Raw genomic sequence first — 25,044 nt, forward strand, 5'->3', positions numbered from 1 at the left:
CAGGCACTACCAAAACTTCTGGTAGCACCACTGAAACTGGAACTACTTCAACTACAGAAATAATCTCCACTACAACTCCTACTTCATCTACAGGCACTTCCATAACTACTTCAACTGGCACTACTTCAACAACAGGAATTAGCTCCACTGAAGGAACAACAACCCCAACATCTTCTACTACAAATAAAAGTAGTACTTCCACAACAGGAACTACCTCAACTTCTGGTAGCACCACTGAAACTGGAACTACTTCCACTACAGAAATAATCTCCACTACAACTCCTACTTCATCTACAGGCACTTCCATAACTACTTCAACTGGCACTACTTCAACAACAGGAATTAGCTCCACTGAAGGAACAACAACCCCAACACCTTCTACTACAAATAAAAGTAGTACTTCCACAACAGGCACTACCAAAACTTCTGGTAGCACCACTGAAACTGAAACCACTTCAACTACAGAAATAATCTCCACTACAACTCCTACTTCATCTACAGGCACTTCCATAACTACTTCAACTGGCACTACTTCAACAACAGGAATTAGCTCCACTGAAGGAACAACAACCCCAACACCTTCTACTACTAATAAAAGTAGTACTTCCACAACAGGAACTACCTCAACTTCTGGTAGCACCACTGAAACTGGAACTACTTCAACTACAGAAATAATCTCCACTACAACTCCTACTTCATCTACAGGCACTTCCATAACTACTTCAACTGGCACTACTTCAACAACAGGAATTATCTCCACTAAAGGAACAACAACCCCAACACCTACTACTAATAAAAGTAGTACTTCCACAACAGGAACTACCTCAACTTCTGGTAGCACCACTGAAACAGGAACTACTTCATCTACAGAAATAATCTCCACTACAACTCCTACTTCATCTACAGGCACTTCCATAATTACTTCAACTGGCATTACTTCAACAACAGGAATTAGCTCCACTAAAGGAACAACAACCCCAACACCTTCTACTACAAATAAAAGTAGTACTTCCACAACAGGCACTACCAAAACTTCTGGTAGCACCACTGAAACTGGAACTACTTCAACTACAGAAATAATCTCCACTAAAACTCCTACTTCATCTACAGGCACTTCCATAACGACTTCAACTGGCACTACTTCAACAACAGGAATTAGCTCCACTGAAGGAACAACAACCCCAACAACTTCTACTACTAATAAAAGTAGTACTTCCACAACAGGCACTACCAAAACTTCTGGTAGCACCACTGAAACTGGGACTACTTCAACTACAGAAATAATCTCCACTACAACTCCTACTTCATCTACAGGCACTTCCATAACTACTTCAACTGGCACTACTTCAACAACAGGAATTAGCTCCACTGAAGGAACAACAACCCTAACACCTTCTACTACAAATAAAAGTAGTACTTCCACAACAGGAACTACCTCAACTTCTGGTAGCACCACTGAAACTGGAACTACTTCCACTACAGAAATAATCTCCACTACAACTCCTACTTCATCTACAGGCACTTCCATAACTACTTCAACTGGCACTACTTCAACAACAGGAATTAGCTCCACTGAAGGAACAACAACCCCAACAACTTCTACTACAAATAAAAGTAGTACTTCCACAACAGGAACTAGCTCAACTTCTGGTCGCACCACTGAAACTGGAACTACTTCAACTACAAAAATAATCTCCACTACAACTCCTACTTCATCTACAGGCACTTCCATAACTACTTCAACTGGCACTACGTCAACAACAGGAATTAACTCCACTGAAGGAACAACAACCCCAACATCTTCTACTACAAATAAAAGTAGTACTTCCACAACAGGAACTACCTCAACTTCTGGTAGTACCACTGAAACTGGAACTACTTCCACTACAGAAATAATCTCCACTACAACTCCTACTTCATCTACAGGCACTTCCATAACTACTTCAACTGGCACTACTTCAACAACAGGAATTAGCTCCACTGAAGGAACAACAACCCCAAACCCTTCTACAACTAATAAAAGTAGTACTTCCACAACAGGCACCACTTCAACTTCTGGTAGCACCACTGAAACTGGAACTACTTCAACTACAAAAATAATCTCCACTACAACTCCTACTTCATCTGCAAGCACTTCCATAACTACTTCAACTGGCATTACTTCAACAACAGGAATTAGCTCCACTGAAGGAACAACAACCCCAACATCTTCTACTACAAATAAAAGTAGTACTTCCACAACAGGAACTACCTCAACTTCTGGTAGCACCACTGAAACTGGAACTACTTCAACTACAAAAATAATCTCCACTACAACTCCTACTTCATCTACAGGCACTTCCATAACTACTTCAACTGGCACTACTTCAACAACAGGAATTAGCTCCACTGAAGGAACAACAACCCCAACACCTTCTACTACTAATAAAAGTAGTACTTCCACAACAGGAACTACCTCAACTTCTGGTAGCACCACTGAAACTGGAACTACTTCACTACAGAAATAATCTCCACTACAACTCCTACTTCATCTACAGGCACTTCCATAACTACTTCAACTGGCACTACTTCAACAACAGGAATTAGCTCCACTGAAGGAACAACAACCCCAACACCTTCTACTACAAATAAAAGTAGTACTTCCACAACAGGAACTACCTCAACTTCTGGTAGCACCACTGAAACTGGAACTACTTCCACTACAGAAATAATCTCCACTACAACTCCTACTTCATCTACAGGCACTTCCATAACTACTTCAACTGGCACTACTTCAACAACAGGAATTAGCTCCACTGAAGGAACAACAACCCCAACACCTTCTACTACTAATAAAAGTAGTACTTCCACAACAGGAACTACCTCAACTTCTGGTAGCACCACTGAAACTGGAACTACTTCCACTACAGAAATAATCTCCACTACAACTCCTACTTCATCTACAGGCACTTCCATAACTACTTCAACTGGCACTACTTCAACAACAGGAATTAGCTCCACTGAAGGAACAACAACCCCAACACCTTCTACTACTAATAAAAGTAGTACTTCCACAACAGGAACTACCTCAACTTCTGGTAGCACCACTGAAACTGGAACTACTTCCACTACAGAAATAATCTCCACTACAACTCCTACTTCATCTACAGGCACTTCCATAACTACTTCAACTGGCACTACTTCAACAACAGGAATTAGCTCCACTAAAGGAACAACAACCCCAACACCTTCTACTACTAATAAAAGTAGTACTTCCACAACAGGAACTACCAAAACTTCTGGTAGCACCACTGAAACTGGAACTACTTCAACTACAGAAATAATCTCCACTACAACTCCTACTTCATCTACAGGCACTTCCATAACTACTTCAACTGGCACTACTTCAACAACAGGAATTAGCTCCACTGAAGGAACAACAACCCCAACACCTTCTACTACAAATAAAAGTAGTACTTCCACAACAGGAACTACCTCAACTTCTGGTAGCACCACTGAAACTGGAACTACTTCAACTACAGAAATAATCTCCACTACAACTCCTACTTCATCTACAGGCACTTCCATAACTACTTCAACTGGCACTACTTCAACAACAGGAATTAGCTCCACTGAAGGAACAACAAACACAACATCTTCTACTACAAATAAAAGTAGTACTTCCACAACAGGAACTACCTCAACTTCTGGTAGCACCACTGAAACTGGAACTACTTCAACTACAGAAATAATCTCCACTACAACTCCTACTTCATCTACAGGCACTTCCATAACTACTTCAACTGGCACTACTTCAACAACAGGAATTAGCTCCACTGAAGGAACAACAACCCCAACACCTTCTACTACTAATAAAAGTAGTACTTCCACAACAGGAACTACCTCAACTTCTGGTAGCACCACTGAAACTGGAACTACTTCAACTACAGAAATAATCTCCACTACAACTCCTACTTCATCTACAGGCACTTCCATAACTACTTCAACTGGCACTACTTCAACAACAGGAATTAGCTCCACTGAAGGAACAACAACCCCAACACCTTCTACTACTAATAAAAGTAGTACTTCCACAACAGGAACTACCTCAACTTCTGGTAGCACCACTGAAACTGGAACTACTTCAACTACAGAAATAATCTCCACTACAACTCCTACTTCATCTACAGGCACTTCCATAACTACTTCAACTGGCACTACTTCAACAACAGGAATTAGCTCCACTGAAGGAACAACAACCCCAACACCTTCTACTACTAATAAAAGTAGTACTTCCACAACAGGAACTACCCCAACTTCTGGTAGCACCACTGAAACTGGAACTACTTCCACTACAGAAATAATCTCCACTACAACTCCTACTTCATCTACAGGCACTTCCATAACTACTTCAACTGGCACTACTTCAACAACAGGAATTAGCTCCACTGAAGGAACAACAACCCCAACACCTTCTACTACAAATAAAAGTAGTACTTCCACAACAGGAACTACCTCAACTTCTGGTAGCACCACTGAAACTGGAACTACTTCAACTACAGAAATAATCTCCACTACAACTCCTACTTCATCTACAGGCACTTCCATAACTACTTCAACTGGCACTACTTCAACAACAGGAATTAGCTCCACTGAAGGAACAACAACCCCAACACCTTCTACTACAAATAAAAGTAGTACTTCCACAACAGGAACTACCTCAACTTCTGGTAGCACCACTGAAACTGGAACTACTTCAACTACAGAAATAATCTCCACTACAACTCCTACTTCATCTACAGGCACTTCCATAACTACTTCAACTGGCACTACTTCAACAACAGGAATTAGCTCCACTGAAGGAACAACAACCCCAACATCTTCTACTACAAATAAAAGTAGTACTTCCACAACAGGAACTACCTCAACTTCTGGTAGCACCACTGAAACTGGAACTACTTCAACTACAGAAATAATCTCCACTACAACTCCTACTTCATCTACAGGCACTTCCATAACTACTTCAACTGGCACTACTTCAACAACAGGAATTAGCTCCACTGAAGGAACAACAACCCCAACACCTTCTACTACAAATAAAAGTATACTTCCACAACAGGAACTACCTCAACTTCTGGTAGCACCACTGAAACTGGAACTACTTCAACTACAGAAATAATCTCCACTACAACTCCTACTTCATCTACAGGCACTTCCATAACTACTTCAACTGGCACTACTTCAACAACAGGAATTAGCTCCACTGAAGGAACAACAACCCCAACACCTTCTACTACAAATAAAAGTAGTACTTCCACAACAGGAACTACCTCAACTTCTGGTAGCACCACTGAAACTGGAACTACTTCAACTACAGAAATAATCTCCACTACAACTCCTACTTCATCTACAGGCACTTCCATAACTACTTCAACTGGCACTACTTCAACAACAGGAATTAGCTCCACTGAAGGAACAACAACCCCAACACCTTCTACTACTAATAAAAGTAGTACTTCCACAACAGGAACTACCTCAACTTCTGGTAGCACCACTGAAACTGGAACTACTTCAACTACAGAAATAATCTCCACTACAACTCCTACTTCATCTACAGGCACTTTCATAACTACTTCAACTGGCACTACTTCAACAACAGGAATTAGCTCCACTGAAGGAACAACAACCCCAACATCTACTACTAATAAAAGTAGTACTTCCACAACAGGCACTACCAAAACTTCTGGTAGCACCACTGAAACTGGAACTACTTCAACTACAGAAATAATCTCCACTACAACTCCTACTTCATCTACAGGCACTTCCATAACTACTTCAACTGGCACTACTTCAACAACAGGAATTAGCTCCACTGAAGGAACAACAACCCCAACACCTTCTACTACAAATAAAAGTAGTACTTCCACAACAGGAACTACCTCAACTTCTGGTAGCACCACTGAAACTGGAACTACTTCAACTACAGAAATAATCTCCACTACAACTCCTACTTCATCTACAGGCACTTCCATAACTACTTCAACTGGCACTACTTCAACAACAGGAATTAGCTCCACTGAAGGAACAACAACCCCAACATCTTCTACTACAAATAAAAGTAGTACTTCCACAACAGGAACTACCTCAACTTCTGGTAGCACCACTGAAACTGGAACTACTTCCACTACAGAAATAATCTCCACTACAACTCCTACTTCATCTACAGGCACTTCCATAACTACTTCAACTGGCACTACTTCAACAACAGGAATTAGCTCCACTGAAGGAACAACAACCCCAACACCTTCTACTACAAATAAAAGTAGTACTTCCACAACAGGCACTACCAAAACTTCTGGTAGCACCACTGAAACTGAAACCACTTCAACTACAGAAATAATCTCCACTACAACTCCTACTTCATCTACAGGCACTTCCATAACTACTTCAACTGGCACTACTTCAACAACAGGAATTAGCTCCACTGAAGGAACAACAACCCCAACACCTTCTACTACTAATAAAAGTAGTACTTCCACAACAGGAACTACCTCAACTTCTGGTAGCACCACTGAAACTGGAACTACTTCAACTACAGAAATAATCTCCACTACAACTCCTACTTCATCTACAGGCACTTCCATAACTACTTCAACTGGCACTACTTCAACAACAGGAATTATCTCCACTAAAGGAACAACAACCCCAACACCTACTACTAATAAAAGTAGTACTTCCACAACAGGAACTACCTCAACTTCTGGTAGCACCACTGAAACAGGAACTACTTCATCTACAGAAATAATCTCCACTACAACTCCTACTTCATCTACAGGCACTTCCATAATTACTTCAACTGGCATTACTTCAACAACAGGAATTAGCTCCACTAAAGGAACAACAACCCCAACACCTTCTACTACAAATAAAAGTAGTACTTCCACAACAGGCACTACCAAAACTTCTGGTAGCACCACTGAAACTGGAACTACTTCAACTACAGAAATAATCTCCACTAAAACTCCTACTTCATCTACAGGCACTTCCATAACGACTTCAACTGGCACTACTTCAACAACAGGAATTAGCTCCACTGAAGGAACAACAACCCCAACAACTTCTACTACTAATAAAAGTAGTACTTCCACAACAGGCACTACCAAAACTTCTGGTAGCACCACTGAAACTGGGACTACTTCAACTACAGAAATAATCTCCACTACAACTCCTACTTCATCTACAGGCACTTCCATAACTACTTCAACTGGCACTACTTCAACAACAGGAATTAGCTCCACTGAAGGAACAACAACCCTAACACCTTCTACTACAAATAAAAGTAGTACTTCCACAACAGGAACTACCTCAACTTCTGGTAGCACCACTGAAACTGGAACTACTTCCACTACAGAAATAATCTCCACTACAACTCCTACTTCATCTACAGGCACTTCCATAACTACTTCAACTGGCACTACTTCAACAACAGGAATTAGCTCCACTGAAGGAACAACAACCCCAACAACTTCTACTACAAATAAAAGTAGTACTTCCACAACAGGAACTAGCTCAACTTCTGGTCGCACCACTGAAACTGGAACTACTTCAACTACAAAAATAATCTCCACTACAACTCCTACTTCATCTACAGGCACTTCCATAACTACTTCAACTGGCACTACGTCAACAACAGGAATTAACTCCACTGAAGGAACAACAACCCCAACATCTTCTACTACAAATAAAAGTAGTACTTCCACAACAGGAACTACCTCAACTTCTGGTAGTACCACTGAAACTGGAACTACTTCCACTACAGAAATAATCTCCACTACAACTCCTACTTCATCTACAGGCACTTCCATAACTACTTCAACTGGCACTACTTCAACAACAGGAATTAGCTCCACTGAAGGAACAACAACCCCAAACCCTTCTACAACTAATAAAAGTAGTACTTCCACAACAGGCACCACTTCAACTTCTGGTAGCACCACTGAAACTGGAACTACTTCAACTACAAAAATAATCTCCACTACAACTCCTACTTCATCTGCAAGCACTTCCATAACTACTTCAACTGGCATTACTTCAACAACAGGAATTAGCTCCACTGAAGGAACAACAACCCCAACATCTTCTACTACAAATAAAAGTAGTACTTCCACAACAGGAACTACCTCAACTTCTGGTAGCACCACTGAAACTGGAACTACTTCAACTACAAAAATGATCTCCACTACAACTCCTACTTCATCTACAGGCACTTCCATAACTACTTCAACTGGCACTACTTCAACAACAGGAATTAGCTCCACTGAAGGAACAACAACCCCAACACCTTCTACTACTAATAAAAGTAGTACTTCCACAACAGGCACTACCTCAACTTCTGGTAGCACCACTGAAACTGGAACTACTTCCACTACAGAAATAATCTCCACTACAACTCCTACTTCATCTACAGGCACTTCCATAACTACTTCAACTGGCACTACTTCAACAACAGGAATTAGCTCCACTGAAGGAACAACAACCCCAACACCTTCTACTACAAATAAAAGTAGTACTTCCACAACAGGAACTACCTCAACTTCTGGTAGCACCACTGAAACTGGAACTACTTCAACTACAGAAATAATCTCCACTACAACTCCTACTTCATCTACAGGCACTTCCATAACTACTTCAACTGGCACTACTTCAACTGGCACTACTTCAACAACAGGAATTAGCTCCACTGAAGGAACAACAACCCCAACACCTTCTAATACAAATAAAAGTAGTACTTCCACAACAGGAACTACCTCAACTTCTGGTAGCACCACTGAAACTGGAACTACTTCCACTACAGAAATAATCTCCACTACAACTCCTACTTCATCTACAGGCACTTCCATAACTACTTCAACTGGCACTACTTCAACAACAGGAATTAGCTCCACTGAAGGAACAACAACCCCAACACCTTCTACTTCTAATAAAAGTAGTACTTCCACAACAGGAACTACCTCAACTTCTGGTAGCACCACTGAAACTGGAACTACTTCCACTACAGAAATAATCTCCACTACAACTCCTACTTCATCTACAGGCACTTCCATAACTACTTCAACTGGCACTACTTCAACAACAGGAATTAGCTCCACTAAAGGAACAACAACCCCAACACCTTCTACTACTAATAAAAGTAGTACTTCCACAACAGGAACTACCAAAACTTCTGGTAGCACCACTGAAACTGGAACTACTTCAACTACAAAAATAATCTCCACTACAACTCCTACTTCATCTACAGGCACTTCCATAACTACTTCAACTGGCACTACTTCAACAACAGGAATTAGCTCCACTGAAGGAACAACAACCCCAACACCTTCTACTACAAATAAAAGTAGTACTTCCACAACAAGAACTACCTCAACTTCTGGTAGCACCACTGAAACTGGAACTACTTCAACTACAGAAATAATCTCCACTACAACTCCTACTTCATCTACAGGCACTTCCATAACTACTTCAACTGGCACTACTTCAACAACAGGAATTAGCTCCACTGAAGGAACAACAGCCCCAACACCTTCTACTTCTAATAAAAGTAGTACTTCCACAACAGGAACTACCTCAACTTCTGGTAGCACCACTGAAACTGGAACTACTTCCACTACAGAAATAATCTCCACTACAACTCCTACTTCATCTACAGGCACTTCCATAACTACTTCAACTGGGACTACTTCAACAACAGGAATTAGCTCCACTGAAGGAACAACAACCCCAACAACTTCTACTACTAATAAAAGTAGTACTTCCACAACAGGAACTACCTCAACTTCTGGTAGCACCACTGAAACTGGAACTACTTCCACTACAGAAATAATCTCCACTACAACTCCTACTTCATCTACAGGCACTTCCATAACTACTTCAACTGCCACTACTTCAACAACAGGAATTAGCTCCACTGAAGGAACAACAACCCCAACACCTTCTACTACTAATAAAAGTAGTACTTCCACAGCAGGAACTACCTCAACTTCTGGTAGCACCACTGAAACTGGAACTACTTCCACTACAGAAATAATCTCCACTACAACTCCTACTTCATCTACTGGCACTTCCATAACTACTTCAACAGGCACTACTTCAACAACAGGAATTAGCTCCACTGAAGGAAAAACAACCCCAACACCTTCTACTACTAATAAAAGTAGTATTTCCACAACTGGCACTACCAAAACTTCTGGTAGCACCACTGAAACTGGAACTACTTCCACTACAGAAATAATTTCAACTACTACTCCTACTTCATCTACAGGCACTTCCATAACTACTTCAACTGGCACTACTTCAACAACAGGAATTAGCTCCACTGAAGGAACAACAACAAAAACACCTTCTACTACAAATAAAAGTAGTACTTCCACAACAGGAACTACCTCAACTTCTGGTAGCACCACTGAAACTGGAACTACTTCAACTACAGAAATAATCTCCACTACAACTCCTACTTCATCTACAGGCACTTCCATAACTACTTCAACTGGCACTACTTCAACAACAGGAATTAGCTCCACTGAAGGAACAACAACCCCAACACCTTCTACTACAAATAAAAGTAGTACTTCCAAAACAGGAACTACCTCAACTTCTGGTAGCACCACTGAAACTGGAACTACTTCAACTACAAAAATAATCTCCACTACAACTCCTACTTCATCTACAGGCACTTCCATAACTACTTCAACTGGCACTCCTTCAACAACAGGAATTAACTCCACTGAAGGAACAACACCCCCAACATCTTCTACTAAAAATAAAAGTAGAACTTCCACAACAGGCACTACCAAAACTTCTGGTAGCACCACTGAAACTGGAACTACTTCAACTACAAAAATAATCTCCACTACAACTCCTACTTCATCTACAGGCACTTCCATAACTACTTCAACTGGCACTACTTCAACAACAGGAATTAGCTCCACTGAAGGAACAACAACCCCAACACCTACTACAAATAAAAGTAGTTCTTCCACAACAGGAACTACCTCAACTTCTGGTAGCACCACTGAAACTGGAACAACTTCAACTACAGAAATAATCTCCACTACAACTCCTACTTCATCTACAGGCACTTCCATAACTACTTCAACTGGCACTACTTCAACAACAGGAATTAGCTCCACTGACGGAACAACAACCCCAACACCTTCTACTACAAATAAAAGTAGTACTTCCACAACAGGAACTACCTCAACTTCTGGTAGCACCACTGAAACTGGAACTACTTCAACTACAGAAATAATCTCCACTACAACTTCTACTTCATCTACAGGCACTTCCATAACTACTTCAACTGGCACTACTTCAACAACAGGAATTAGCTCCACTGAAGGAACAACAACCCCAACACCTTCTACTACTAATAAAAGTAGTACTTCCACAACAGGAACTACCTCAACTTCTGGTAGCACCACTGAAACTGGAACTACTTCAACTACAGAAATAATCTCCACTACAACTCCTACTTCATCTACAGGCACTTCCATAACTACTTCAACTGGCACTACTTCAACGACAGGAATTAGCTCCACTGAAGGAACAACAACCCCAACACCTTCTACTACTAATAAAAGTAGTACTTCCACAACAGGCACTACCAAAACTTCTGGTAGCACCACTGAAACTGGAACTACTTCCACTACAGAAATAATCTCCACTACAACTCCTACTTCATCTACAGGCACTTCCATAACTACTTCAACTGGCACTACTTCAACAACAGGAATTAGCTCCACTGAAGGAACAACAACCCCAACAGCTTCTACTACAAATAAAAGTAGTACTTCCACAACAGGAACTACCTCAACTTCTGGTACCACCACTGAAACTGGAACTACTTCAACTACAGAAATAATCTCCACTACAACTCCTACTTCATCTACAGGCACTTCCATAACTACTTCAACTGGCACTTCTTCAACAACAGGAATTAGCTCCACTGAAGGAACAACAACCCCAACACCTTCTACTACTAATAAAAGTAGTACTTCCACAACAGGCACTACCAAAACTTCTGGTAGCACCACTGAAACTGGAACTACTTCCACTACAGAAATAATCTCCACTACAACTCCTACTTCATCTACAGGCACTTCCATAACTACTTCAACTGGCACTACTTCAACAACAGGAATTAGCTCCACTGAAGGAACACATACCCCAACATCTACTACTACAAATAAAAGTAGTACTTCCACAACAGGAACTACCTCAACTTCTGGTAGCACCACTGAAACTGGAACTACTTCAACTACAGAAATAACCTCCACTACAACTCCTACTTCATCTACAGGCACTTCCATAACTACTTCAACTGGCACTACTTCAACAACAGGAATTAGCTCCACTGAAGGAACAACAACCTCAACACCTTCTACTACAAATAAAAGTAGTACTTCCACAACAGGAACTACCTCAACTTCTGGTAGCACCACTGAAACTGGAACTACTTCAACTACAGAAATAATCTCCACTACAACTCCTACTTCATCTACAGGCACTTCCATAACTACTTCAACTGGCACTACTTCAACAACAGGAATTAGCTCCACTGAAGGAACAACAACCCCAACATTTTCTACTACAAATAAAAGTAGTACTTCCACAACAGGAACTACCTCAACTTCTGGTAGCACCACTGAAACAGGAACTACTTCAACTACAGAAATAATCTCCACTAAAACTCCTACTTCATCTACAGGCACTTCCATAACTACTTCAACTGGCACTACTTCAACAACAGGAATTAGCTCCACTGAAGGAACAACAACCCCAACATCTTCTACTACAAATAAAAGTAGTACTTCCACAACAGGAACTACCTCAACTTCTGGTAGCACCACTGAAACTGGAACTACTTCAACTACAAAAATAATCTCCACTACAACTCCTACTTCATCTACAGGCACTTCCATAACTACTTCAACTGGCACTACTTCAACAACAGGAATTAGCTCCACTGAAGGAACAACAACCCCAACACCTACTACAAATAAAAGTAGTTCTTCCACAACAGGAACTACCTCAACTTCTGGTAGCACCACTGAAACTGGAACAACTTCAACTACAGAAATAATCTCCACTACAACTCCTACTTCATCTACAGGCACTTCCATAACTACTTCAACTGGCACTACTTCAACAACAGGAATTAGCTCCACTGACGGAACAACAACCCCAACACCTTCTACTACAAATAAAAGTAGTACTTCCACAACAGGAACTACCTCAACTTCTGGTAGTACCACTGAAACAGGAACTACTTCATCTACAGAAATAATCTCCACTACAACTCCTACTTCATCTACAGGCACTTCCATAACTACTTCAACTGGCACTACATCAACAACAGGAATTAGCTCCACTAAAGGAACAACAACCCCAACACCTTCTACTACTAATAAAAGTAGTACTTCCACAACAGGAACTACCTCAACTTCTGGTAGCACCACTGAAACTGGAACTACTTCCACTACAGAAATAATCTCCACTACAACTCCTACTTCATCTACAGGCAATTCCATATCTACTTCAACTGGCACTACTTCAACAACAGGAATTAGCTCCACTGAAGGAACAACAACCCCAACACCTTCTACTACAAATAAAAGTAGTACTTCCACAACAGGAACTACCTCAACTTCTGGTAGCACAACTGAAACTAGAACTTCTTCAACTACAGAAATAATCTCCACTAAAACTCCTACTTCATCTACAGGCACTTCCATAACTACTTCAACTGGCACTACTTCAACAGCAGGAATTAGCTCCACTGAAGGAACAACAACCCCAACACCTTCTACTACAAATAAAAGTAGTACTTCCACAACAGAAACTACCTCAACTTCTGGTAGCACTACTGAAACTGGAACTACTTCCACTACAGAAATAATCTCCACTACAACTCCTACTTCATCTACAAGCACTTCCATAACTACTTCAACTGGCACTACTTCAACAACAGGAATTAGCTCCACTGAAGGAACAACAACCCCAACTCCTTCTACTACAAATAAAAGTAGTACTTCCACAACAGGAACTACCTCAACTTCTGGTAGCACCAATGAAACTGGAACTACTTCAACTACAAAAATAATGTCCACTACAACTCCTACTTCATCACCAGGCACTTCCATAACTACTTCAACTGGCACTACTTCAACAACAAGAATTAACTCCACTGAAGAAACAACAACCCCAACACCTTCTACTACAAATAAAAGTAGTACTTCCACAACAGGAACTACCTCAACTTCTGGTAGCACCACTGAAACAGGAACTACTTCCACTACAGAAATAATCTCCACTACAACTCCTACTTCATCTACAGGCAATTCCATATCTACTTCAACTGGCACTACTTCAACAACAGGAATTAGCTCCACTGAAGGAACAACAACCCCAACACCTTCTACTACAAATAAAAGTAGTACTTCCACAACAGGAACTACCTCAACTTCTGGTAGCACAACTGAAACTAGAACTTCTTCAACTACAGAAATAATCTCCACTAAAACTCCTACTTCATCTACAGGCACTTCCATAACTACTTCAACTGGCACTACTTCAACAGCAGGAATTAGCTCCACTGAAGGAACAACAACCCCATCATCTTCTACTACTAATAAAAGTAGTACTTCCACAACAGAAACTACCTCAACTTCTGGTAGCACCACTGAAACTGGAACTACTTCAACTACAGAAATAATCTCCACTACAACTCCTACTTCATCTACAGGCACTTCCATAACTACTTCAACTGGCACTACTTCAACAACAGGAATTAGCTCCACTGAAGGAACAACAACCCCAACACCTTCTACTACAAATAAAAGTAGTACTTCCACAACAGGAACTACCTCAACTTCTGGTAGCACCACTGATATTCGAACTACTTCAACTACAGAAATAATCTCCACTACAACTCCTACTTCATCTACAGGCACTTCCATGACTACTTCAACTGGCACTACTTCAACAACAGGAATTAGCTCCACTGAAGGAACAACAACCCCAACACCTTCTACTACTAATAAAAGTAGTACTTCCACAACAGGAACTACCTCAACTTCTGGTAGCACCACTGAAACTGGAACTACTTCCACTACAGAAATAATCTCCACAACAAACCCTTATTCAACTACAGGCACTTCCATAACTACTTCAACTGGCACTACTTCAACAACAGGAATTAGCTCCACTGGAGGAACAACAAACACAACACCTTCTACTAATAATAAAAGTAGTACTTCCACAACAGGAACTACCTCAACTTCTGGTAGCACCACTGAAACTGGAACTACTACAACTACAGAAATAATCTCCACTACAACTCCTACTTCATCTACAGGCACTTCCATAACTACTTCAACTGGCACTACTTCAACAACAGGAATTAGCTCCACTGAAGGAACAACAACCCCAACACCTTCTACTACAAATAAAAGTAGTACTTCCACAACAGGAACTACCCCAACTTCTGGTAGCACCACTGAAACTGGAACTACTTCAACTTCAGAAATAATCTCCACTACAACTCCTACTTCATCTACAGGCAATTCCATAACTACTTCAACTGGCACTACTTCAACAACAGGAATTAGCTCCACTGAAGAAACAACAACACCAACACCTACTACAAATAAAAGTAGTACTTCCACAACAGGAACTACCTCAACTTCTGGTAGCACCACTGAAACTGGAACTACTTCCACTACAGAAATAATCTCCACTACAACTCCTACTTTATCTACAGGCACTTCCATAACTACTTCAACTGGCACTACTTCAACAACAGGAATTAACTCCACTGAAGGAACAACAACCCCAACACCTTCTACTACTAATAAAAGTAGTACTTCCACAACAGGAACTACCTCATCTTCTGGTAGCACCACTGAAATTGGAACTACTTCCACTACAGAAATAATCTCCACTACAACTCCTACTTCATCTACAGGCACTTCCATAACTACTTCAACTGGCCCTACTTCAACAACAGGAATTAGCTCCACTGAAGGAATAACAACCCCAACACCTTCTACTACAAATAAAAGTAGTACTTCCACAACAGGAACTACCTCAACTTCTGGTAGCACCACTGAAACTGGAACTACTTCCACTACAGAAATAATCTCCACTACAACTCCTACTTCATCTACAGGCACTTCCATAACTACTTCAACTGGCACTACTTCAACAACAGGAATTAGCTCCACTGAAGAAACAACAACCCCAACACCTTCTACTACTAATAAAAGTAGTACTTCCACAACAGGCACTACCTCAACTTCTGGTAGCACCACTGAAACTGGAACTACTTCCACTACAGAAATAATCTCCACTAAAACTCCTACTTCATCTACAAGCACTTCCATAACTACTTCGACTGGCACTACTTCAACAACAGGAATTAGCTCCACTGAAGGAACAACAACCCCAACATCTTCTATTACAAATAAAAGTAGTACTTCCACAACAGGAACTACCTCAACTTCTGGTAGCACCACTGAAACTGGAACTACTTCCACTACAGAAATAATCTCCACTACAACTCCTACTTCATCTACAGGCACTTCCATAACTACTTCAACAACAGGAATTAGCTCCACTGAAGGAACAACAACCCCAACACCTTCTACTACAAATAAAAGTAGTACTTCCACAACAGGAACTACCTCAACTTCTGGTAGTACCACTGAAACTGGAACTACTTCAACTACAGAAATAATCTCCACTACAACTCCTACTTCATCTACAGGCACTTCCATAACTACTTCAACAACAGGAATTAGCTCCACTGAAGGAACAACAACCCCAACATCTACTACAAATAAAAGTAGTACTTCCACAGCAGGAACTACCTCAACTTCTGGTAGCACCACTGAAACTGGAACTACTTCAACTACAGAAATAATCTCCACTACAACTCCTACTTCATCTACAGACACTTCCATAACTACTTCAACTGGCACTACTTCAACAACAGGAATTAGCTCCACTGAAGGAACAACAACCCCAACATCTTCTACTACAAATAAAAGTAGTACTTCCACAGCAGGAACTACCTCAACTTCTGGTAGCACCACTGAAACTGGAACTACTTCAACTACAGAAATAATCTCCACTACAACTCCTACTTCATCTACAGACACTTCCATAACTACTTCAACTGGCACTACTTCAACAACAGGAATTAGCTCCACTGAAGGAACAACAACCCCAACACCTTCTACTACAAATAAAAGTAGTACTTCCACAACAGGAACTACCTCAACTTCAGGTAGCACCATTGAAACTGGAACTACTTCAACTACAGAAATAATCTCCACTACAACTCCTACTTCATCTACAGACACTTCCATAACTACTTCAACTGGCACTACTTCAACAACAGGAATTAGCTCCACTGAAGGAACAACGACCCCAACACCTTCTACTACAAATAAAAGTAGTACTTCCACAACAGGAAATACCTCGACTTCTGGTAGTACCACTGAAACTGGAACTACTTCAACTACAAAAATAATCTCCACTACAACTCCTACTTCATCTACAGGCACTTCCATAACTACTTCAACAACTGGAATTAGCTCCACTGAAGGAACAACAACCCCAACACCTTCTACTACAAATAAAAGTAGTACTTCCACAACAGGAATTACCTCAACTTCTGGTAGCACCACTGAAACTGGAACTACTTCAACTACAGAAATAATCTCCACTACAACTCCTACTTCATCTACAGGCACTTCCATAACTACTTCAACTGCCACTACTTCAACAACAGGAATTAGCTCCACTGAAGGAACAACAACCCCAACACCTTCTACTACAAATAAAAGTAGTACTTCCACAACAGGCACTACTAAAACTTCTGGTAGCACCACTGAAACTGGATCTACTTCAACTACAGAAATAATCTCCACTACAACTCCTACTTCATCTACAGGCACTTCCATAACTACTTCAACTGGCACTACTTCAACAACGGGAATTAGCTCCACTGAAGGAACAACAACCCCAACACCTTCTACTACAAATAAAAGTAGTACTTCCACAACAGGCACTACCAAAACTTCTGGTAGCACCACTGAAACTGGAACTACTTCAACTACAGAAATAATCTCCACTACAACTCCTACTTCATCTACAGGCACTTCCATAACTACTTCAACTGGCACTACTTCAACAACAGGAATTAGCTCCACTAAAGGAACAACAACCCCAACACCTTCTACTACTAATAAAAGTAGTACTTCCACAACAGGAACTACCTCAACTTCTGGTAGCACCACTGACACAGGAACTACTTCATCTACAGAAATAATCTCCACTACAACTCCTACTTCATCTACAGGCACTTCCATAACTACTTCAACTGGCACTACTTCAACAACAGGAATTAGCTCCACTAAAGGAACAACCACCCCAACACCTTCTACAACAGATAAAAATAGTACTTCCACAACAGGAACTACCTCAACTTCTGGTAGCACCACTGAAACTGGAACTACTTCCACTACAGAAATAATCTCCACTACAACTCCTACTTCATCTACAGGCACTTCCATAACTACTTCAACTGGCACTACTTCAACAACAGGAATTAGCTCCACTGAAGGAACAACAACCCCAACATCTTCTACTACTAATAAAAGTAGTACTTCCACAACAGGAACTACCTCAACTTCTGGTAGCACCACTGAAACTGGAACTAATTCATCTACAGAAATAATCTCCACTACAACTCCTACTTCATCTACAGGCACTTCCATAACTACTTCAACTGGCACTACTTCAACAACAGGAAGTAGCTCCACTAAGGGAACAACAACCCAAACACCTTCTACTACAAATAAAAGTAGTACTTCCACAACAGGCACTACCTCAACTTCTGGTAGCACCACTGAAACTGGAACTACTTCCACTACAGAAATAATCTCCACTACAACTCCTACTTCATCTACAGGCACTTCCATAACTACTTCAACTGGCACTACTTCAACAACAGGAATTAGCTCCACTAAAGGAACAACAACCCCAACACCTTCTACTACAAATAAAAGTAGTACTTCCACAACAGGAACTACCTCAACTTCTGGTAGCACCACTGAAACTGGAACTACTTCCACTACAGAAATAATCTCCACTACAACTCCTACTTCATCTACAGACACTTCCATAACTACTTCAACTGGCACTACTTCAACAACAGGAATTAGCTCCACTGAAGGAACAACAACCTCAACACCTTCTACTACAAATAAAAGTAGTACTTCCACATCAAGAACTACCTCAACTTCTGGTAGCACCACTGAAACTGGAACTACTTCAACTACAGAAATAATCTCCACTACAACTCCTAATTCATCTACAGGCACTTCCATAACTACTTCAACTGGCACTACTTCAACAACAGGAATTAGCTCCACTGAAGGAACAACTACCTCAACACCTTCTACTACAAATAAAAGTAGTACTTCCACATCAGGAACTACCTCAACTTTTGGTAGCACCACTGAAACTGGAACTACTTCAACTACAGAAATAATCTCCACTACAACTCCTAATTCATCTACAGGCACTTCCATAACTACTTCAACTGGCACTACTTCAACAACAGGAATTAGCTCCACTAAAGGAACAACAACCCCAACACCTTCTACTACTAATAAAAGTAGTACTTCCACAACAGGAACTACCAAAACTTCTGGTAGCACCACTGAAACTGGAACTACTTCAACTACAGAAATAATCTCCACTACAACTCCTACTTCATCTACAGGCACTTCCATAACTACTTCAACTGGCACTACTTCAACAACAGGAATTAGCTCCACTGAAGGAACAACAACCCCAACACCTTCTACTACTAATAAAAGTAGTACTTCCACAACAGGCACTACCAAAACTTCTGGTAGCACCACTGAAACTGGAACTACTTCAACTACAGAAATAATCTCCACTACAACTCCTACTTCATCTACAGGCACTTCCATAACTACTTCAACTGGCACTACTTCAACAACAGGAATTAGCTCCACTGAAGGAACAACAACCCCAACACCTTCTACTACAAATAAAAGTAGTACTTCCACAACAGGAACTACCTCAACTTCTGGTAGCACCACTGAAACTCGAACTACTTCCACTACAGAAATAATCTCCACTACAACTCCTACTTCATCTACAGGCACTTCCATAACTACTTCAACTGGCACTACTTCAACAACAGGAATTAGCTCCACTGAAGGAACAACAACCCCAACACCTTCTACTACTAATAAAAGTAGTACTTCCACAACAGGAACTACCTCAACTTCTGGTAGCACCACTGAAACTGGAACTACTTCCACTACAGAAATAATCTCCACTACAACTCCCACTTCATCTACAGGCACTTCCATAACTACTTCAACTGGCACTACTTCAACAACAGGAATTAGCTCCACTGAAGGAACAACAACCCCAACACCTTCTACTACAAATAAAAGTAGTACTTCCACAACAGGAACTACTTCAACTTCTGGTAGCACCACTGAAACTGGAACTACTTCCACTACAGAAATAATCTCCACTACAACTCCTACTTCATCTACAGGCACTTCCATAACTACTTCAACTGGTACTACTTCAACAACAGGAATTAGCTCCACTGAAGGAACAACAACCCCAACACCTTCTACTACAAATAAAAGTAGTACTTCCACAACAGGAACTACCTCAACTTCTGGTAGCACCACTGAAACAGGAACTACATCATCTACAGAAATAATCTCCACTACAACTCCTACTTCATCTACAGGCACTTCCATAACTACTTCAACTGGCATTACTTCAACAACAGGAATTAGCTCCACTAAAGGAACAACAACCCCAACACCTTCTACTACAAATAAAAGTAGTACTTCCACAACAGGAACAACCTCAACTTCTGGTAGCACCACTGAAACTGGATCTACTTCAACTACAGAAATAATCTCCACTACAACTCCTACTTCATCTACAGGCACTTCCTTCACTACTTCAACTGGCACTACTTCAACAACAGGAATTAGCTCCACTGAAGGAACAACAACCCCAACACCTTCTAATACAAATAAAAGTAGTACTCCCACAACAGGAACTACCTCAACTTCTGGTAGCACCACTGAAACTGGAACTACTTCAACTACAGAAATAATCTCCACTACAACTCCTACTTCATCTACAGACACTTCCATAACTACTTCAACTGGCACTACTTCAACAACAGGAATTAGCTCCACTGAAGGAACAACAACCTCAACACCTTCTACTACAAATAAAAGTAGTACTTCCACATCAGGAACTACCTCAACTTCTGGTAGCACCACTGAAACTGGAACTACTTCAACTACAGAAATAATCTCCACTACAACTCCTACTTCATCTACAGGCACTTCCATAACTACTTCAACTGGTACTACTTCAACTACAAGAATTAGCTCCACTGAAGGAACAACAACCGCAACACCGTCTACTACAAATAAAAGTAGTACTTCCACAACAGGAACTACCACAACTTCTTGTAGCACCACTAAAACTGGAACTACTTCAACTACAGAAATAATTTCCTCCACAAATACTACTTCATCTACAGGCACTTCCATAACTACTTCAACTGGCACTACTTCAACAACAGGAATTAGCTGCACTGAAGGAACAACAACCCCAACATCTTCTACTACAAATAAAAGTAGTACTTCCACAACAGGAACTACCACAACTTCTGGTAGCACCACTAAAACTGGAACTACTTCAACTACAGAAATAAATTCCTCCACAAATACTACTTCATCTACAGGCACTTCCATAACTACTTCAACTGGCACTGCTTCAACAACAGGAATTAGCTCCACTGAAGGAACAACAACCCCAACATCTTCTACTACTAATAAAAGTAGTACTTCCACAACAGGAACTACCTCAACTTCTGGTAGCACCACTGAAACTGGAACTAATTCATCTACAGAAATAATCTCCACTACAACTCCTACTTCATCTACAGGCACTTCCATAACTACTTCAACTGGCACTACTTCAACAACAGGAATTAGCTTCACTGAAGGAACAACAACCCCAACACCTTCTACTACAAATAAAAGTAGTACTTCCACAATAGGAACTACCTCAACTTCTGGTAGCACCACTGAAACTGGAACTACTACAACTACAAAAATAATCTCCACTACAACTCCTACTTCATCTACAGGCACTTCCATAACTACTTCAACCGGCACTACTTCAACAACAGGAATTAGCTCCACTGAAGGAACAACAACCCCAACATCTACTACAAATAAAAGTAGTACTTCCACAACAGGAAATACCTCAACTTCTGGTAGCACCACTGAAACTGGAACTTCTTCAACTACAGAAATAATCTCCACTACAACTCCTACTTCATCTATAGGCACTTCCATAACTACTTCAACTGGCACTACTTCAACAACAGGAATTAGCTCCACTGAAGGAACAACAACCCCAACATCTACTACAAATAAAAGTAGTACTTCCACAACAGGAACTACCTCAACTTCTGGTAGCACCACTGAAACTGGAACTACTTCAACTACAGAAATAATCTCCACTACAACTCCTACTTCATCTACAGGCACTTCCATAACTACTTCAACTGGCACTACTTCAACAACAGGAATTAGCTCCACTGAAGGAACAACAACCCCAACACCTTCTACTACAAATAAAAGTAGTACTTCCACAACAGCAACTACCTCAACTTCTGGTAGCACCACTGAAACTGGAACTACTTCCACTACAGAAATAATCTCCACTACAACTCCTACTTCATCTACAGGCACTTTCATAACTACTTCAACTGGCACTACTTCAACCACAGGAATTAGCTCCACTGAAGGAACAACAACCCCAACACCTTCTACTACAAATAAAAGTAGTACTTCCACAACAGGAACTACCTCAACTTCTGCTATCACCACTGAAACTGGAACTACTTCAACTACAGAAATAATCTCCACTACAACTCCTACTTCATCTACAGGCACTTCCATAACTACTTCAACTGGCACTACTTCAACAACAGGAATTAGCTCCACTGAAGGAACAACAACCCCAACATCTTCTATTACAAATAAAAGTAGTACTTCCACAACAGGAACTACCTCAACTTCTGGTAGCACCACTGAAACTGGAACTACTTCCACTACAGAAATAATCTCCACTACAACTCCTACTTCATCTACAGGTACTTCCATAACTACTTCAACTGGCACTACTTCAACAACAGGAATTAGCTCTACTGAAGGAACAACAACCCCAACACCTTCTACTACAAATAAAAGTAGTACTTCCACAACAGGAACTACCTCAACTTCTGGTAGCACCACTGAAACTGGAACTACTTCCACTACAGAAATAATCTCCACTACAACTACTACTTCATCTACAGGCACTTCCATAACTACTTCAACTGGCACTACTTCATCTACAGGAATTAGCTCCACTGAAGGAACAACAACCCCAACACCTTCTACTACAAATAAAAGTAGTACTTCCACAACAGGAACTACCTCAACTTCTAGTAGCACCACTGAAACTGGAATTACTTCCACTACAGAAATAATCTCCACTACAACTCCTACTTCATCTACAGGCACTTCCATAACTACTTCAACAACAGGAATTAGCTCCACTGAAGGAACAACAACCCCAACACCTTCTACTACTAATAAAAGTAGTACTTCCACAACAGGAACTACCTCAACTTCTGGTAGCACCACTGAAACTGGAACTACTTCCACTACAGAAATAATCTCCACTACAACTCCTACTTCATCTACAGGCACTTCCATACCTACTTCAACTGGCACTAAGTCAACTACAGGAATTAGTTCTACTAAAAGTTCTACCACAACCATAGGCTTTTCTACAACCATAGACAGCACCATCTCAACTAAAACAACTACACCTATAGGTAATATTTCCACTACAGGCCCTATCCCAACTAGGGTAAGGTAAAAATAAGTATTTAATCATCTGTTCTTGTTACTGTCCAGACTGTACCCACCGCACAAATGACTTGGACAATAGGATATGTGGTCAATATAAGAAGAAATGGTTTAAGTTTTATGTGATGTAAAGAGATTAAAAATATCACAATACTATGCTGATAAAATGGTATATAAATTTGATACGTATGTATTGTGGGGGGGGGCGTCAAATGTGCACGCACCTCTGTCACTTATACATATGAAGACATTATAGCAAAACAAGGATCTTTTGGATATGTTAAGACATCATTCATTAATTTACTTTCTCGCCAATGGCTTAATGATGTATGAATGCATTATCATTACATCTTAGTGACATTTATGAAAAAGTAATAAAAAATGAAATATGCCGTTGATATTCATATTTTTCTAAATACAGCATTTTAGCATTATTAGAATGAAGACAAGAGGAAAATGGATATACTTGATTAAGTAATTATAGAGAAACACCTTTACATATTAAAATTGAATAAATAATTTATGAAAGAATTAGTTTTGTATTATCTTATCCTTCAAATTTACAACTCTAAAGTACTTGTACAACTCGTTACTACGTGACATTAACACTTTCACCCCCAACGGACGTACCAGTACGTTCTTGCAAAACGCTGTTATTTCCATGTTTTTGCATATTTTTGATAATTTTATGAGAAATTTCAGGCATTTTGCAAAAGAATGAGACCAACCTGGCCTCTCTATGATAAAAATTAAGCCTCTTAGAGCAATTTAAAAAAAATATATAGCAAAATGTGCTCAAAATTTAACCTTACCTTGGGGATAAAATGGTTAATTGAAATTGAATAAGAAAATATAGTGCAGCAGACTTGTCCTCACAGCAAAGGAAATAACACAGAATATGAAATTCTCTGAAGAGTTAAAAGAAATAAAGGGAAAATTGGCAAAAACACTTTTATGCCCATTCGCACTTAGATTAGATTATCATACCTGA

The 25,044-nt window shown here is 40.4% G+C and overlaps 1 protein-coding gene across 1 annotated transcript; it reads right to left on the reverse strand.

The window, feature by feature from the left end:
* Window positions 1-15,173: 15,173 nt before the first annotated feature.
* Window positions 15,174-24,759, reverse strand: LOC137632873 (cytadherence high molecular weight protein 1-like). Its single transcript, XM_068364968.1, has 5 exons — window positions 24,684-24,759; window positions 23,900-24,049; window positions 21,539-21,718; window positions 18,275-18,562; window positions 15,174-15,328 (listed from the first exon to the last, which is right to left on the reverse strand). The coding sequence occupies exons 1-5, from the start codon at window positions 24,757-24,759 to the stop codon at window positions 15,174-15,176; spliced, it is 849 nt and encodes a 282-aa protein (XP_068221069.1).
* Window positions 24,760-25,044: the final 285 nt, after the last annotated feature.

Source organism: Palaemon carinicauda, chromosome 42, assembly GCF_036898095.1.
Source record: "Palaemon carinicauda isolate YSFRI2023 chromosome 42, ASM3689809v2, whole genome shotgun sequence".
Classification (NCBI taxonomy): Eukaryota; Metazoa; Arthropoda; class Malacostraca; order Decapoda; family Palaemonidae; genus Palaemon; species Palaemon carinicauda.

What these genes read in the sequence shown, in the direction of transcription:
- LOC137632873 (XM_068364968.1), bottom strand. Translation starts at nt 24,759, where the DNA reads ATGCCTGAAATTTCTCATAAAATTATCAAAAATATGCAAAAACATGGA. An exon ending in CTTAGTGCCAGTTGAAGTAG is followed by an intron (nt 21,719 to 23,899) that starts GTATGGAAGTGC and finishes TTGTTCCTTCAG; the next exon opens with TGCAGCTAATTCCTGTTGTT. An exon ending in ACTTTTATTAGTAGTAGAAG is followed by an intron (nt 15,329 to 18,274) that starts GTGTTGGGGTTG and finishes TTCCAGTTTCAG; the next exon opens with TGGTGCTACCAGAAGTTGAG.